Source organism: Diachasma alloeum, unplaced genomic scaffold (genome assembly GCF_001412515.2).
Source record: "Diachasma alloeum isolate Michigan unplaced genomic scaffold, Dall2.0 Dall_scaffold_00317, whole genome shotgun sequence".
Classification (NCBI taxonomy): Eukaryota; Metazoa; Arthropoda; class Insecta; order Hymenoptera; family Braconidae; genus Diachasma; species Diachasma alloeum.
This window is the reverse complement of record NW_021680456.1, coordinates 449,325-465,301: the sequence shown is the minus strand read 5'-3', so window position 1 is coordinate 465,301 and position 15,977 is coordinate 449,325. Positions and strand designations below refer to the sequence as shown.

General features: G+C 41.6%; 2 protein-coding genes across 3 annotated transcripts in view; one reads left to right on the top strand and one right to left on the bottom strand.

The window, feature by feature from the left end:
• Positions 1-15,977, top strand: part of LOC107040103 — a 567,783-nt gene that overhangs the window by 116,563 nt on the left and 435,243 nt on the right. The gene's annotated exons all lie outside the window — the stretch shown is intronic.
• LOC107040104 lies at positions 12,092-12,727 on the bottom strand. The gene has a single exon (XM_015260052.2). It carries the CDS (start codon positions 12,725-12,727, stop codon positions 12,092-12,094), a length of 636 nt encoding a protein of 211 aa, XP_015115538.1.

Below are 15,977 nucleotides of genomic sequence, written 5' to 3'. Positions count from 1 at the left end.
TCTCTCTCTCTCTCTCTCTCTCTCTCTCTCTCTCTCTCTCTCTCTCTCTCTCTTTTTCTATACATAAATACCCTAGAGTTCCGCAGGTGACGAATTCGCCTGGAATTTTGTCACACTTGAAACGTTCAGTATTGGATACTACTTCTTGTTCTTTGGTGTGGTTAACATGCAGCTGTTAATTTCCGCGGTACGGAGAAAGGCTCCAACCAACATATGACCCGCATATGACCCCATAGATTTTCTGTTTATTTTTTCATTTTATAGTGCGATTAGCCTCATATATAGACTTCATATATAAGCCTCATATATAGCCCTCATATATAAGCCTCATATTTAGGCCTCGTAGGGATGGTCGATCCAAAGGCCCCCCCTTTCGAGCCTCATATATCATATGCCAAATGAGTCAACGGCTGACCCTCACCCTCTTGAAAATTGATGGCGATTTTTTCTATGATTGGGAGGCTTGAAAAACTATCTCTCAAATTTTTTAAGGTTTTTTTGACATCCCAGTTCGCAGATATTTTTTTTTCAAATTGTTCGTTTTTTTTAAACAATAACTCGAGTTCTACTCATCCGATGTCGATTTATTAGGGATCAAAATTTTCCATTTTTCACCACCTATAAGAATGTTTTTTGTCCAATTTTTTTCCAATCTCTAGATGCTCGAAATAACGAATTTTCAAAAAAACAAGTTGAAAACTTGAATTTCTCTAATTATGTCACGGTTAATTATTTTAATTTTTTTTTCAGTAATTCCTATAATCACAACAAAAATTTTGGGCCATCGTACATGTTGGGTTTCGTCTTAGATCTATTTTATTTTGAATTATTTATTCTCAAAATTCCACGAATTCGGTCAAAATACCCCAAAATGTTATTGATTGCCTTTGATTATAAACAGCGTAATGTTGTACGGAACCGCAATTTAACTCATTTATTTTAATCTTCTCTACAGTTTTGTAATTGCTCATCATTGAATCTTTTCAATTTCGAATTTTTCAAAACGCCTTGTGATTCCGTTCGACACTAAATATCAAAGAAAATGACAATAATTACCTTTGGACGCCTTCGCATAATTAATTAATCTGAATTGATTTCAGTTTTTTTTTCCGGGCCTTATTCGATAATTATCAACTATTCAATGTCATTCAGGGGAACCCCTATTCTGTCAGACTAGTAATTACTAGAAACATAATGATTGGGATTCTAAACTAAATAAGGAAGTTAACTGCAATATTATTCGGGTTACTATTGAATTATTATAATTTATTCAAGAAAAAAAATGAAAATCTTGAATGAATGGAGTAAATTAACAATTAGAAATTGTGGTGGATTACGTCTAATCCACCACCACTCTGCACACTCTCACACTCTATTGTAGGATTTCATCAATTAACCTGAAGGAATTTACAAATTATTATTCGGGAAAAATAGAAGAATATTCATTGATGTTATAAGCTCCAAAATAATTGCCTGTTTAGCTCAACACGCGGTATAACATCGACCGGTTGATCTCAGGAGCCCATCACGCCCATTGTCCTATATTGCACGCGACCTGTCCCCCAAAATTAATTACCGGTCACCCTCACCGCGTATTATCTCTTAATTACTCCCCAATATCATGTACTACTCTCTCCAACACTCGAGTCCCCACAGCACGAAATATTTTGTAACGTGACATTTTCGTATGGGGGTCAAAAATGCCTATTAGCTTCGCCCTTCTTCCCCTTCATCTAGTTAAACTTAAAAATCAAAAAATCTATGGGCGCCAGGTAATTTTTAGCCGGAATTACCAAACCGGAAGAATCTACAAAATCAATTCTAATTAATTCAAAAACCTCAAAAATTTACTCAGAAACGGAGAAAACTAGATTTCTCGGGAAAGGCAACGGTCCTTGGTTCGCTCAGTGTGCTAGGTTGTGGAGAGAGGGGTGGATTTCAGGTGGAGACGGGTATTGGGTGGTCAATCACTGCACGTGGCTGAGGGCCACGCAAGGGATACCGCCGTAAAGGGAAAAACGACGCCATCCGGAAATGGCTCGAAATTAGGGGAAAAATTCCAGAAAACTCACTGTTTTTTTATGTTTAGCGGTCCTTTTCCCTTTCCGGACCATCCTGGATCCTTGCAGCTTCCCAATAATCACACAATAATCCAGGTTGCGCAGTTGCGTTGTGTGGGCACACAGAAGTTCACACGCGACTACTAACTNTTGAATAAACCAAAATTTACATCTATTATCAATTCTCCAAGGTAAGAATATAAAAAAAAAGCTTAGCGTCGTCCAAAATTTCAATTAAACAAATTCTAGCTTTATTAAGGAAAATTAATGAAAAGTAAATAAAGTTGTTCCTTGACGCTGATAACGTCTCCGGACATAACAGCTAGAATTTTATGGCGCAGTCGGTAGGACTCGACTAAACTCCCATTATTCTTACCTAGTAAAATTTTNGCGCTCATTGGTGGAGATAGTTTCTCCTCAAAGTCGTAACCTCTGAGGGAACCACCGAATAAATTCGGGGATTTTCGAATGCGTAAATTCAAATAAAAGAAATAAAATCAAATTAATCCCTAACAATTATTTTTAGAGCGGATGGAGGCTCGATCGATCCTGNTTCCTTTATTCTTACCTAGTAAAAATTCTTGAAAAACAAAAGATTCTTTGCCACTTTAACACTTTGACTTTGCAGAACGTAACTGTTTATTCACCACATTGGTTATAAATAACTATTCAACATTGAATAATATTCGAAATTACTAGTTTTTAATTTAACAATAATCTCNTAGAGCGGATGGAGGCTCGATCGATCCTGAAAATTTAAGATGCGTCTCACGGATCAAATCTCCGGGATTTACGAGGCAAAATTAATAATTAATTACTGATAGTTATTTCACAACAAAAAATAGAATAAACGTTTCCTCCCGAAACTCTAAGGCAACCTGGCAATTCACCGGGATTAAGGGTTGCGCTTACCCCAAGTGACCTTCCAACAAAACTAAAGAAAAGACCCATTTTACCCCGTAATACCCAACTAAAATTCTGGGGCGCTAATATTTCAATTAATTCTATATGATTTCCGCGAGAGTTATAAAAGGGTTATTCCCACAAAAAGACCGGATGACTCTAAATATGGCCCTTCTTCTCGGTCAAATTATGGGCCCTCAAAAATTATTTATCGATCATGAACTTGTAATGTCCAAATTATTTTAATTTGATTTTATCGCCTTAAATACCCGAAATTGTAGCGACTTAAATATTACTTTTCAACGTGCACGAACGATGCCAGTGACCAGAGAATGCGCAACGTATGCATTTCTCAGGGGCCAACAGCACCCCAAAATGCAAGTTGACAAAAAAAAAATACAAAGAACAAAAGTTAGTTCGATGACCGAAGAATAAAGAAATGAAAATGACACCTCCCCCACTCTGGGATCCGGCCAATCGAACTTTTCCAAATCAGTCTCTAAAAACCCTCTCGCGAGTGACCATCAATTTCTTGGTGGAAGATTTCTTTGGAATCGGTCTGACTTTTGTTCGGTTTTCGAATAGAGTAATTAAAAATCGAACTATTCTCGAATAATAGTAGAGAATAGAAACCGGCAATAGATCAGGAATACAGTATTCTTTAACCGACGGNAAAAAAAGAAATGGCGAATAGATCCTTTGTTACAATTGACTATTCCGGAGATGCTACTCCCGCCGGGGGAACAGCACCCACAGATAAGCATGAAGACTATATAAAAGCTCGCGACATCTCCAATAGTATTCCCTTGTTTTCGGGCACTTCAGACCATGCATCAATTGATGAATTCGAATACGCAATTAGAGCTAATAAAGGGTCTATACCTACCTCAGATGGAAAAAAGGAACAATATATCCACCAAATTCTCAAACGAGTTTTACCTCCTGCTAAAAATTTACTTGCTAATACAGAAATTTACTCAGTCGATCACATACTTCAATTATTAATTGAAAGATATCGGGGTCAGTACAACTTCATGTATTACGCTAACAGAGTCCGCGGTTTGTTAAAATTCAATAATGAAACCTTGCAAGATTTCTTAGATCGATTGGCAGCTCTAGTTCAATACGGTTTAAGAGCTATCGAAAACTACGAAGAAGANCCTTGCAAGATTTCTTAGATCGATTGGCAGCACTAGTTCAATACGGCTTAAGAGCTATCGAAAACTACGAAGAAGCTGACAGAATCGCTCTTGAGAAAATCCTGCACGAAGATGCCATTACCAGATTCAAGGAGTACAGTCCTCAGAGCATCAAAGATGGCATCAAAAGTAAAAACATCACCAAAATCACGGATGTTAAGAAGAAATTAGATGCAGAAGAGTTTAAGCCAAAATTGTCTATACCGGCTTACGAGATCTCCAACAATCACCAGTACAACTACACGTCGCAGTACCCGTCCATCCAGGGATACACCGGTGCGAATGGGGAAGGTCAATTGCCTTCTACCCTGACCTATCCATCCTCTCAACATCAGCAACATCTAGGAGCTAGCAGTGGGCCACCATGTTACCAGGGTCAAGGTAATTCCTACGCTCACATGCTCACGCCAACACCGTCAAACAGCTTCTACAACGCCCAATATGCAGCCGCTGGAACATCTCATCAACCAGTTCAAAATCCTCTGATAAATGAACTTATTAATGCATATAACCCACCAACTCGTGCTGTCCTCAGGAACGCTGCTACAGGGAATCATCATAGACCGGCGGTACCTCCACCTATACCTCCAACAGAATCACCGGCTGGTAATTTTCGTCAAGAAGCCTTAATGGGATATCCATGCTTGGGATATGCACCACAATGGGGTAGCTAATTAATGAAGTTGATCAATTTGCCCCTCAACCAGAATATTATCCTCCTGGTGTCGTCAATGCAGATTTTTCCCTTCCGGAAGACCCTCAGGTTCAGCCATCCAACCCTGTGATGCTGGCCAATCAACGCAGACAACCAGAAGCATCAAAACAAGATCAACTCAAGAAAGAAGACATCGACAACCTCAGCTCCCTTATAAAAGATCTGCTGACACAGGTTAAAGCGGGAGGTTCTCACGAAACACCACCCCGCAGAGACAATTCCAGATATCGAGGAAAAAAACCTCCAACTGAGGAAATTCCGATAAATTCTGCCAATCTATCAGCATCCAGTTTAGTTCAACCCTTGACAGTCCAGGATTTAAACGAGCTCCTGGCTCGCCAGCAGAGTGCACTGTGCAGCCAGAACCAACAGTCGTTACACACGATGTCCAGCACTCACCACCGCCAATAAAAGTTTATAAGGTCGCTGAACTCGGAGGCGGACCAATGATTGCCCTAAATGGACCCTACCTGAAGCCTGGAAAAGTCATTTCCCTTATCGATATTGGAGCGTCTGTAAATTTAATATCCATTCAATCACTGAATCCTGAATTAATGGTGGATAGATCCGAAACGATTGGGATCGTTGGCCTTACGAATGANGAAATGCCGGCACCAATTAATCAGCATGGTGTGAGGAGATTTCTCGGTTTTAGTAACTATTACCGGAGATTTGTGGAGGAGTATGCAGAAAAGTCCAAAAACCTGACTAATCTTCTTCGAAAAGATGAAAAATTTCACTGGAACGAAGAACATAAAAAGGATTTCAAGGCCTTGAAGGAAGCCATTACCGAGGATTCGCTTTTATTTCACCCGGACATGGAAGAGCCTTTCATCGTCCATGTCTCCGCGACCTCCAAAGGAATCGGTGCAATTTTGAGCCAAAAGGATGAGGAAGGAGATGAACACCCCATCCTCTATGCATCCAGAACCCTCCGAGATCCAGAGACCCGGTATACACCTGCTGAAATCGACTGTGTGGCTGTGGTGTATGCGCTGAGCCAGTTCAGACCATACATTTACGGAGTACCATTCACCATAGTGACAAACAGCTCTGCCCTAAATTGGCTGATGGATTCCACCAACCCCACAACCCGTCAAGTAAATTGGAAAACTTTCCTGAATGACTACTCGTTCGAAGTCGAGATAAAAAAACAGAAAGGTGCCCAATTGGCCGACGCGTTTGCTGAAAATCCATTGGAGGAAAGAAACCCTCAGCCAGTACTCCTCGTTGTGTGTCTACCCATAACCCCGAGGAACACACTAAAACCAAGTTTGAAGCCTCCTCGTACAGTCACCAATCCGAATCTCCGAGTCAGGATCAACAGTGAACCCGAGATTGTTGGCACCAAAAACTCCATTGCTGACCGAGTGAGGATGAGAAGAGCTACCCTAATATCAGATACAGCTAGAAAGCCGATCTCCTACCGAGACAAAAGGGAATACCGCCCCAGTTCTAACCGCAAACCATCACACCCCATGGAATCACCATCGACCGCGGAGGTTACGGCAACGCCTACTACCAAACCTCCACCAACTGTTGAAGACCACGCGGAAGACACCCCAACTCCCACGGTTAATACTCAACCCAGCGTTGAGCCTGCCCAGAGGATTACAACGACTTCAACTTCAACGCCTCAAGTCATTATTGAAGCTCCTGAAGAGGTCGTCATTCCCAGCAACGATGTGGAAACCCTTGAAATTTCGGTACCACCAATCCCAACCGTCACATCAGAAGATGCCAACTTAGAAATGTCCGTGGAGGGCGAGCCAACTGAAGAACTTGAAGATGAAGTTTTTACTCCAGATCAGACACCACTGACTAACCATCAAAACATCCTGCAGACTGATCCACTAACAGACTTGGAAGACGATTCAGAAGAAGAACAAGACTCGTTCTCCGAACCATTCAACTGCAAAAGTCTCCACCGAAGTCTTCAAAAATTCGACGAGTTCGTGGAACGTCACGATGAAGACCACCAAGGTGTCAGCAATTCTGAGCCAGATTTTGAATTTGTTCCACCTCTGAACATGTACAAACAACAGAAACACACCTTAGGATCAGAATTCAATAAAGATTTCCATGCATCCTACGAAAAATTTAATGAGAAAATGCTTCAGTTCGAGAATAAATCCTTACCTCTCGTAAATTCGACCGATGGAAATTCGAAGGAAAAATTCGATGAAATGACCACCGAAGAATTACACGATGCTATCATCAAATTCAAGGACAGAGTCGATGGAAGGATACGCGCGAGAGGAAGTGAAGGAGAAAACATCGCTTTGGCACATGATGCAACTCCTGCCAAATCCGAACCCGACGCACCCGAACATGATGATACCATTACATCTGAAGAGGGATCAGAAGAGACCAACAAGATACTGTCGTCTAGACACTCAGTCATCTCCCAACCCAAAAACATCCGAGAATTCTTATTCCCGACCCCAACAAAGACAGCCGTAAGAGAGACAATCAGGAGTCCTAAGGAGCTATTTCCTGAGAGAAGAAACAATACATCCGAGCCTGATGGAGATAACCTGTCCACCAAGCCTTCTTCCTCTACCCCGCCACAACAATCAGAGCTGACAGTGACTCAGATAAGCCCAGAGTCAACAGATCACGAACCATTACCGGGGGCGGAACCCGTCAACTCTGAGGCACCATCCACTCCAGAACTTCTAGAGGAAGAGGAAATTGTTGACACTCCAAGTTCATCACCAACAGACCGAACCGAACCATCAACGAGTAATCCCACCATAGAGAACCAAGACAAACCACCGGATGACAAGATCACAATCCCACCTGATGATTACCGACCAGCCAGTAACATCAAGGAAACGAGGGACGGCCTAACCTTCGTTCGAGGGAATATTGCTCATTTCCTAGCAGGCGATGCAGAACCCACAAAACAGAATACCAAGCTCCTGTGTGACCTGAATCTCATCGATTTAACCTACATCAAGAAATTGAACGGTCAATTGGGACAGGTCATTGTGACCAGATCCGGAAAATTCAGAACCTTCACCTTAATAGTGAAACAGCATCATGTTGATCAAACCCAAAACAGAATTCTGAAGACCTGTCTAAAAAACCTGAAACTTGCAATTGCAAAATTCGAAGTCTCGGAAGTGAAAATGTTGATGAAAGGAGACGAGATTGATGAGGATATCCGGATAAAATATCACCTCGAACAGGAATTCTACCTTCACCCTGTTACAATCACCCTGTGTCATGGAAACGTTCGAATGCCTCCCGAAGGATTAAGATCAGAAATCATCAAGGAGTGTCATGAGACGCTTCCTGGAGGACACAAGGGAATCGTTACAACTTTCCATAGAGTTAGAGAAAGATTCTATTGGCCAGGGATGAAACAAGAAATTGAAAGAATGGTCAAGAAATGCCGAGTCTGCCAACTACAAAAGATCAGACGAATAAAATTCAAACAACCAATGCTGATCACAGAAACTCCCAATGAATGCTTCGAGAGAATATCTATCGACACTGTGGGGCCACTACCTCGTACCTCCTCAGGGCATTTACATATTCTTACAATCCAAGACAACTTCGCAAAACATTGCACCGCCATCCCACTAACAGACATCAAGGCACAAACCATCGCTCATGCCTTGGCGACCCAATACGTAGCCCTGTACGGCTGCCCAAGGGTAATTCTCTCTGACAAGGGAACGAGCTTCCTCAGCAAACTGTTCCATCATCTTGGTAAATTGCTGCGATTCCATCATGTTACCACCTCAGGATACCGGCCCCAATCCAACGGCGCCCTAGAGAGAAGTCACCACACTCTGGTAGAATACCTCAAAGCATTCGCGACAGAGACCAAGGAATGGGACGAACTACTACCTTTTGCAGTACTGTCATACAATACCACAGTACATAGTGCAACCCAGTTTACCCCATTCGAATTGCTATACGGGAAAAAGGTCAGACTCCCATCTAACATCTGCGAAGAGGATCAAACCATCGAAACTTACAACGACTATGTAATTGATTTAATGCTTAAAATGGAGAAAATCCAAGAACTAGCGCACCAACATCTCCAAGCATCTAAATTGCGCTCAAAACAGCTATACGATAGAGACGCAAGACCATTGGACATTAAAATTGGGCAGTTTGCTTACGTCCAAAAAGAACCAAAACTAGGCAAACTAGACCAAGCCTATACTGGGCCTTACGAAATAGTCGATATCACCGAGAAGGGGAATGTTTACCTCGAGAGCGAGGACGGTCATCGCTTCATGAAGCACCCGAATAAATTGAAACCCTGCGAAGACTAACCATTACTAGTGCTGCCCAGGGCTACCAACGATGCATTTCACCCATCAACACCCATGTTACAGAATATGCAGGAAAGAACCTCAGTATACGTGGACGGGTCTTGCTCATTCAACGGTATGACTAACGCTAAAGCAGGGATCGGAATCTGGTTCGGAGAAGGACATCCCCTAAACACTTACAAAACTCTCGACGGAGTTCGTGCAACCAATATCATTGCAGAAACCGCAGCTGCTGTCGAAGCATGTAAGATTTGCCTCAGACATGATATCAACCACATCACAATCTTCACAGATTCGAAATACTTAACCAGCTGTATGACCCAACATCTCCTGAAATGANGTGAAACAGCATCATTTTGATCAAACCCAAAACAGAATTCTGAAGACCTGTCTAAAGAACCTGAAACTCGCAATTGAAAAATACGAAGTCTCGGAAGTGAAAATGTTGATGAAAGGAGACGAGATTGATGAGGATATCCGGATAAAATATCACCTCGAACAGGAATTCTACCTTCACCCTGTTACAATCACCTNAAACAAGAATGCTACAGGGCCCTAGGAATGAACATCATGAACGATTACAACAGGGAATTAAGACGGGCTGAAGAACATCTAATAAAAATCTTGGAAACTCCGCAAGAACATATCCGAAAAAGGCCAAGCAGATCTCCTTTCCTGGGATTCATTGGGACAATCAGCAGAAAAATTTTTGGAACAATGGACTACAACGATTATGAACACCTCACAAAAGAAATCAACAATCTGTACAACGATCAAAGACAAATTACCCACTTGATCGGAAATGCAACCCATATCATCCAAGCAGAAATAAACTCGATGAAAAAAAAAATGAAAGAAACCACCAGAATATCATGAAAACAGCAGAAGAAATGCAGATGATGATAAATCAATCGAATAGACTACTACACCAATTAAACGACTCTGAGCACCTTGAACACCTGATGAGCATCGCCAAGGAAACAGAATATGCAGCCAGAAATTACGTCAAAACCGCTACCAGAACAATTTTAGCCATAGAAGATGCGAAACACGGTATGTTGAACCCTCATCTCATCAACGCCAATCAACTAACAACCGTGACAGAAGAAATTGAGAAAATAATCCCAGACTGCCTCTTCCCACTATCAAAAACAAAAATAGATCTAGCGTTATTAAGCCAAATCAGTGACGTAAGGACAGCATATCATGACAAGAAATTCCTAATAATACTAGAAATACCACTAATCTCTATAAATCAAATGGAATTATATAAAATGATTTCCTGCAAGGTACCGCAAAAAGTCCAAGAGAACAGAACTGTGGCCGCGTATATCGAACCAACGAGTAAATATCTTGCTCTGTCCCAGCATGGTGCCTATTACGTTCAATTCGAAGAAGAATATCTGAAAACCTGCATCCCATTAGAATACTGCCTAGCATGCCAGAAAGGCATACCACTACGAAAGGCTAGGAATAAAATTAACTGCGAATACCGCCTATTCACCGATACCGATGTAGAACTAAACCCCAAAATCTACCAAGATTGCAACATAAAAGTTACCAACAATCTGGAAACCCAATGGACAAGGCTAACTAACAGCAGAGGATGGCTATACTCCACCATCGAACCGGAAAGGCTTGAAATAACCTGTCATCATCAGCAGTTGTATAGCTTGGTATTGAATGGATCAGGGCTGCTCCATCTAAACCCAAACTGTACGGCAGAAACCTCCACAGTCATCCTCGAGGGTGCAGGCTTAGTAGAATATCAACTCCCGATGACCCTCGGTATCCCTAAAACCATCAATATCTCAGCAATAGCACCAATATTAAGTGACTTGCCAAAACCACTAAACCCAATGTCAACATTGAAACAACACGTCTTACCCAATCTCGACAAAGACCATCTGTTCGATGACTCGCTTCAAAGCACCATAGATGAAGCAGAGAGAATTGGATTGCATCACCAAGAAGACTACTACCATCGCATCTTTACAGCAACCAATGGCACCATCACACTAATCATATCACTCGTAGTTACCATGATGGGGTACAGTGCCTACAAAAAGGGATTCAATGTGCTTAGCATCCTCCGCTGCTGTTGCCGAAAAACTAGAAAATCAACTAGACAGGCGTAAAAAAAAACAGCAATCCGACGATCCCACATCCAAAGGGTCTACGAAACACCGATCAACTCTATCTCGATGCCAGAACTATCCATCCCAGCATTGCCAGCACCAACTTCGCCAATCCCATCAGTGTCGGAACATCAGAAAACCTCCGGAACTACCAATGCACCAATGAAGAAATCACCATCTTTCGTTACCATTGATTACATGTAATGTATGAATCTGTTACAAAACAACTCGAGATCTATCTCTATCCTAAAAAAAAAAAAAAAAAAAAAAAAAAAAAAAATTCCAACCCTAACAGTTATCATAACAAGTTAAATAAATTACTAAGTAATTAAGTATAACTATATATATATATGTCTACATATATACACATATGTATTTATATCCATCTCACAATACATACACGGTGCTGAAGCATATATTAACAATATATATTTGGGTATGTATATATATGTGTATATACCACTCAGCCAACAATCGGCCGACAGAGAGCCACCGTCAAGAGAAGGGACAAAAAGGGTCACGCCGATGAATCATCCTAAGACAGAAGATCCTTAGATTCCGAGATTAGAATCCCAACGGACATCATCTTCACCCTCAAAAATCCCCCTTTCGGTACACAACTACTCCCCGTCACTCCAATCTTCATATGAACTAAAAAAAAAAAACAAAATAATAAAAATAAAAATATGTATATATATTTTTTTTTGAATAAATATATATATACATATATATATATTAATTATAAATAATTCGATTCACTAAAAATCCCAATTTAGATTACTCACGATAATTTAAACTCCCCCCCACATCTATTCGCATGCCGAGGAAACCAGGAAAAGAATTTAGCATCAGGTAACCGTTTGATCATCCTGATAACACGCAGCCCACACCTTTCACAAATATAAAGTTTATCCAAACCTATCCTCCTCAATCTCTTCCAGTCCACATCACTTTCATCTTCAATATCACACTGTAAAGCCTCATTCACTCTAATCACCTCCCTCTTCCAGTTGAACCCATGCAGCTGATTTTCCATACGATCTCCCCCCATCACATCCACATAAGCATGGCATAACTCATGCAAAATAATCTTCACCAAAACCGTCCTACTGAGCCCAGCAGAGAAAAGACATTCCTGCAGGAAAATCTTCCGCTGCAAGAAATCAGTGTATCCAAACGTGTCCTTAAAATCCTTGCTTCTCCACAAAGTATAACCACGCAGTTTTCCTCCGAAAAGCAATGTATCGAACACCCGCATCAGGGCACGATAGTCGGGATCCTCCCCAAGAACTCTCCCCACATACTCCATAAGACCCCGAGGAACGGTAGTTGCCCCCATGGGACGGTCACACCGGAAAAGATTAACACGTGCCTGCACCCCAAACAATCTCCTCCATTCACGCTTACAACCACGCATCTAAAATAACTAATCAATAAATTAATCAATTACCCTCACGAAATATCACAATACCACAATATCACACAAATATATACATAATAATTACCTTTCCTGAAGAACACAGCAGCAAATCAACCAATAACTCAAAATAACACCTGTTGCGACCCACGTGCTAATCAATCGGAAATAAAAATGGTGACCGACAAGCACTCATCGCCGTGACCCAGTGCCCCAGTGCCTCTGACGGCCGGATTTGCATATTAATTAATCCAGCCACGCCCCCACACTTACCGACAACACCTGTCAATCAAAAGCGCGCGATACCGACAGCAGATTGAAGAATCTACAAGCGCGCCAATCCAATTTTCGATTCCTTATAAAATAAAATACAAAAAAAAAAAAAACTGATTCGTTTCTCTCTGATAAGATTTCCTTCACCATAAAAAAAAAAAAAAAGTGGGAAAAGAAAGCTTCTCAGCGGGGGCTGTAATGTCCAAATTATTTTAATTTGATTTTATCGCCTAAAATACCCGAAATTGTAGCGACTTAAATATTACTTTTCAACGTGCATGAACGATGCCAGTGACCAGAGAATGCGCAACGTATGCATTTCTCAGGGGCCAACAGCACCCCAAAATGCAAGTTGACAAAAAAAATACAAAGAACAAAAGTTAGTTCGATGACCGAAGAATAAAGAAATGAAAATGACACCTCCCCCACTCTGGGATCCGGCCAATCGAACTTTTCCAAATCAGTCTCTAAAAACCCTCTCGCGAGTGACCATCAATTTCTTGGTGGAAAATTTCTTTGGAATCGGTCTGACTTTTGTTCGGTTTTCGAATAGAGTAATTAAAAATCGAACTATTCTCGAATAATAGTAGAGAATAGAAACCGGCAATAGATCAGGAATACAGTATTCTTTAACCGACGGTAAAAGTGTTTCTTATAAGTGAAGAGAACTTATTGTGAATGACCGGTGGGTGTGGCTCAATTAGTTATAAGTGCTGGATCTTTAAATTCTGACAATATAAAACCAAATTTCTCATAATAAGTGGAAGAAAGGCTTCTCGTCTAAGTATTTGTGATAGTTTACTGGCAGAGAAACGTGGCAGGATTGCCCTAGGAATCCACAGTCAAAAAGTTGACACCGCAATAGGATAAGGATTATAAATATCAAAATTATGTGAGTCCAATAAACAATTCAATCATAATAAATTCGATCACGGAAATCATTGCAAGGATAGAGATAGAAATTCTATTGATTTACTCATTGTTTTTGTGACCTAACGAAAAGTAAATAAATAAATACGTGAACTGAACTAACTTCAATTCCCTTCTTGTCTTTCCTATTGTTGAATAAACCAAAATTTACATCTATTATCAATTCTCCAAGGTAAGAATATAAAAAAAAAGCTTAGCGTCGTCCAACATTTCAATTAAACAAATTCTAGCTTTATTAAGGAAAATTAATGAAAAGTAAATAAAGTTGTTCCTCGACGCTGATAACGTCTCCGAACATAACAAACTAATCAACAATTACCACACTGGAGTGGGAAAATACTAAACCGAAAATGCTCCATCAGAATGGGAAAACGAAACTCAAAAATTCTCCATCAGAATGGGAAATTTACGCTCAAAACTCCATCGGAGTGGGAAAACAAAAATGTCTCTCTCTCTCACCCTAATTAATTGGTCACGGATAGACTTTTCCTGTCGTGAGGTTAGTTGTGTTCAGGTCTCGGTGGTGTTCCTAACGGACATCCTCACATGTTCGTTACACCCCCCTCCTTTGACTTTCCTTATCCGGGTGTGCCTTGCTCTCGATGGACCTGTGGCTGGGTCGATGATGGGGGCGTCCTTCTCTGCTCGTTCCTGGACTGTTGAGGGTACTCGAACCCATATCCTGAGGTAGTGGGTCGGAAAACAAACTCTCAAAAATATGAGAACTTAATAACGATATATTTCAGACATTGTCTCCTCTCCACTCTTATCAGGTTGAGTAGGATTTATCTTACATTATGTATACAAAAATATAAAAGTTTCTCTGGAGTGACGGGTTATTCCCGTACTCGCTCTCCACCGTACCTGACGGGGGTAATCTTAAAAAAGAAATACTAAATATTGGTGAGTATTATCACAGAGCCAAACAAAAAAAAAGAAACAAAACGATTTCGGGCCCTGAAGCTGGCCCGTCGAGAAAAATAATTTAAAAATGATATAAACGAAAAGAAATGAGTCTGGTGTCTTTGGGAGGACTTCTTTGGCTGTCTGCCGTCCTAGTATAACAACAACAACAAAAACTATTTTGGCTTCTATCGTGCCATTTTAAGAAAAAAAAAACAGAACTTCGACTCTTCTTGGCCTTTGTGTCATGGGACTTCAGGTTTCTTGAACGGCAACTGACTCAGTGGAAGACTACAGTCGTCGATTACCACCGCTTAAGAGCGGGGAGGATACCTGGTGCCCCAGGCTCTGGCAGGGGGTTCTCCTGAAGGCAGGGGAGGCTTCTGTGCTGGTGCCTGTTGGGCGGCTGCCTGTTGCTGCAGACTAACGAGCTGCTGGAAGAGGGGCATCATCTCCGATGTGACGGCCGGCATAGTCTGGCTCGGTGTTGGAGGCAGCGGGGCAGCCGTTGGTGGTGGTAGATTCGCTCACCAAAGAAGGAACCTTGGGACTTTCCACCACCGGAAGAGTTTCCTTCGGGGGGGCTCTGATTGTCCTTTGGAGGGGATTTCTATGGAATCTTGACCGTCGGAGGAGGGCTCGTTCGGGGAATTACCACCCTTGCGGGGGAAACAACATGCCTGAATCTGGGATGCTGGTCTACCGTTTTTACGGCGAAGTCTCATCGTATCCGTATGACGGAAATTAAGGGGGAAATCATGGAATTATTCTGGGGGCATCCTCAGGCAGGACGAGTATGAGAACCCTCAAGGCTCGTCCTGTCGAATACGATACGGCTTTAAATCCTGGATGGAGTGTTTTCCGTGATTTTTACCGGAAAAATCCACGAGTCGATACCGGACTCGGGAGACCTTCTTCTGAATGACGAAGGGACCCTCGACGGAGTATCTCCAGCCTCTTCATCCGATTCACCCAGTCCTCGGGTTCGCCAGGGGCAATTTCAACATCTCCTTCTAGCTCACGCCAAAGGGAAACTGCAGCAGGAGGTTTCCTACCGAAATTCGCAAACGCTGGACTCGTTTAGATGGAACTGTGTTCGGCCATATTAAAGGCGAAGCGAAATTCATGTAGATGTGCATCTCCC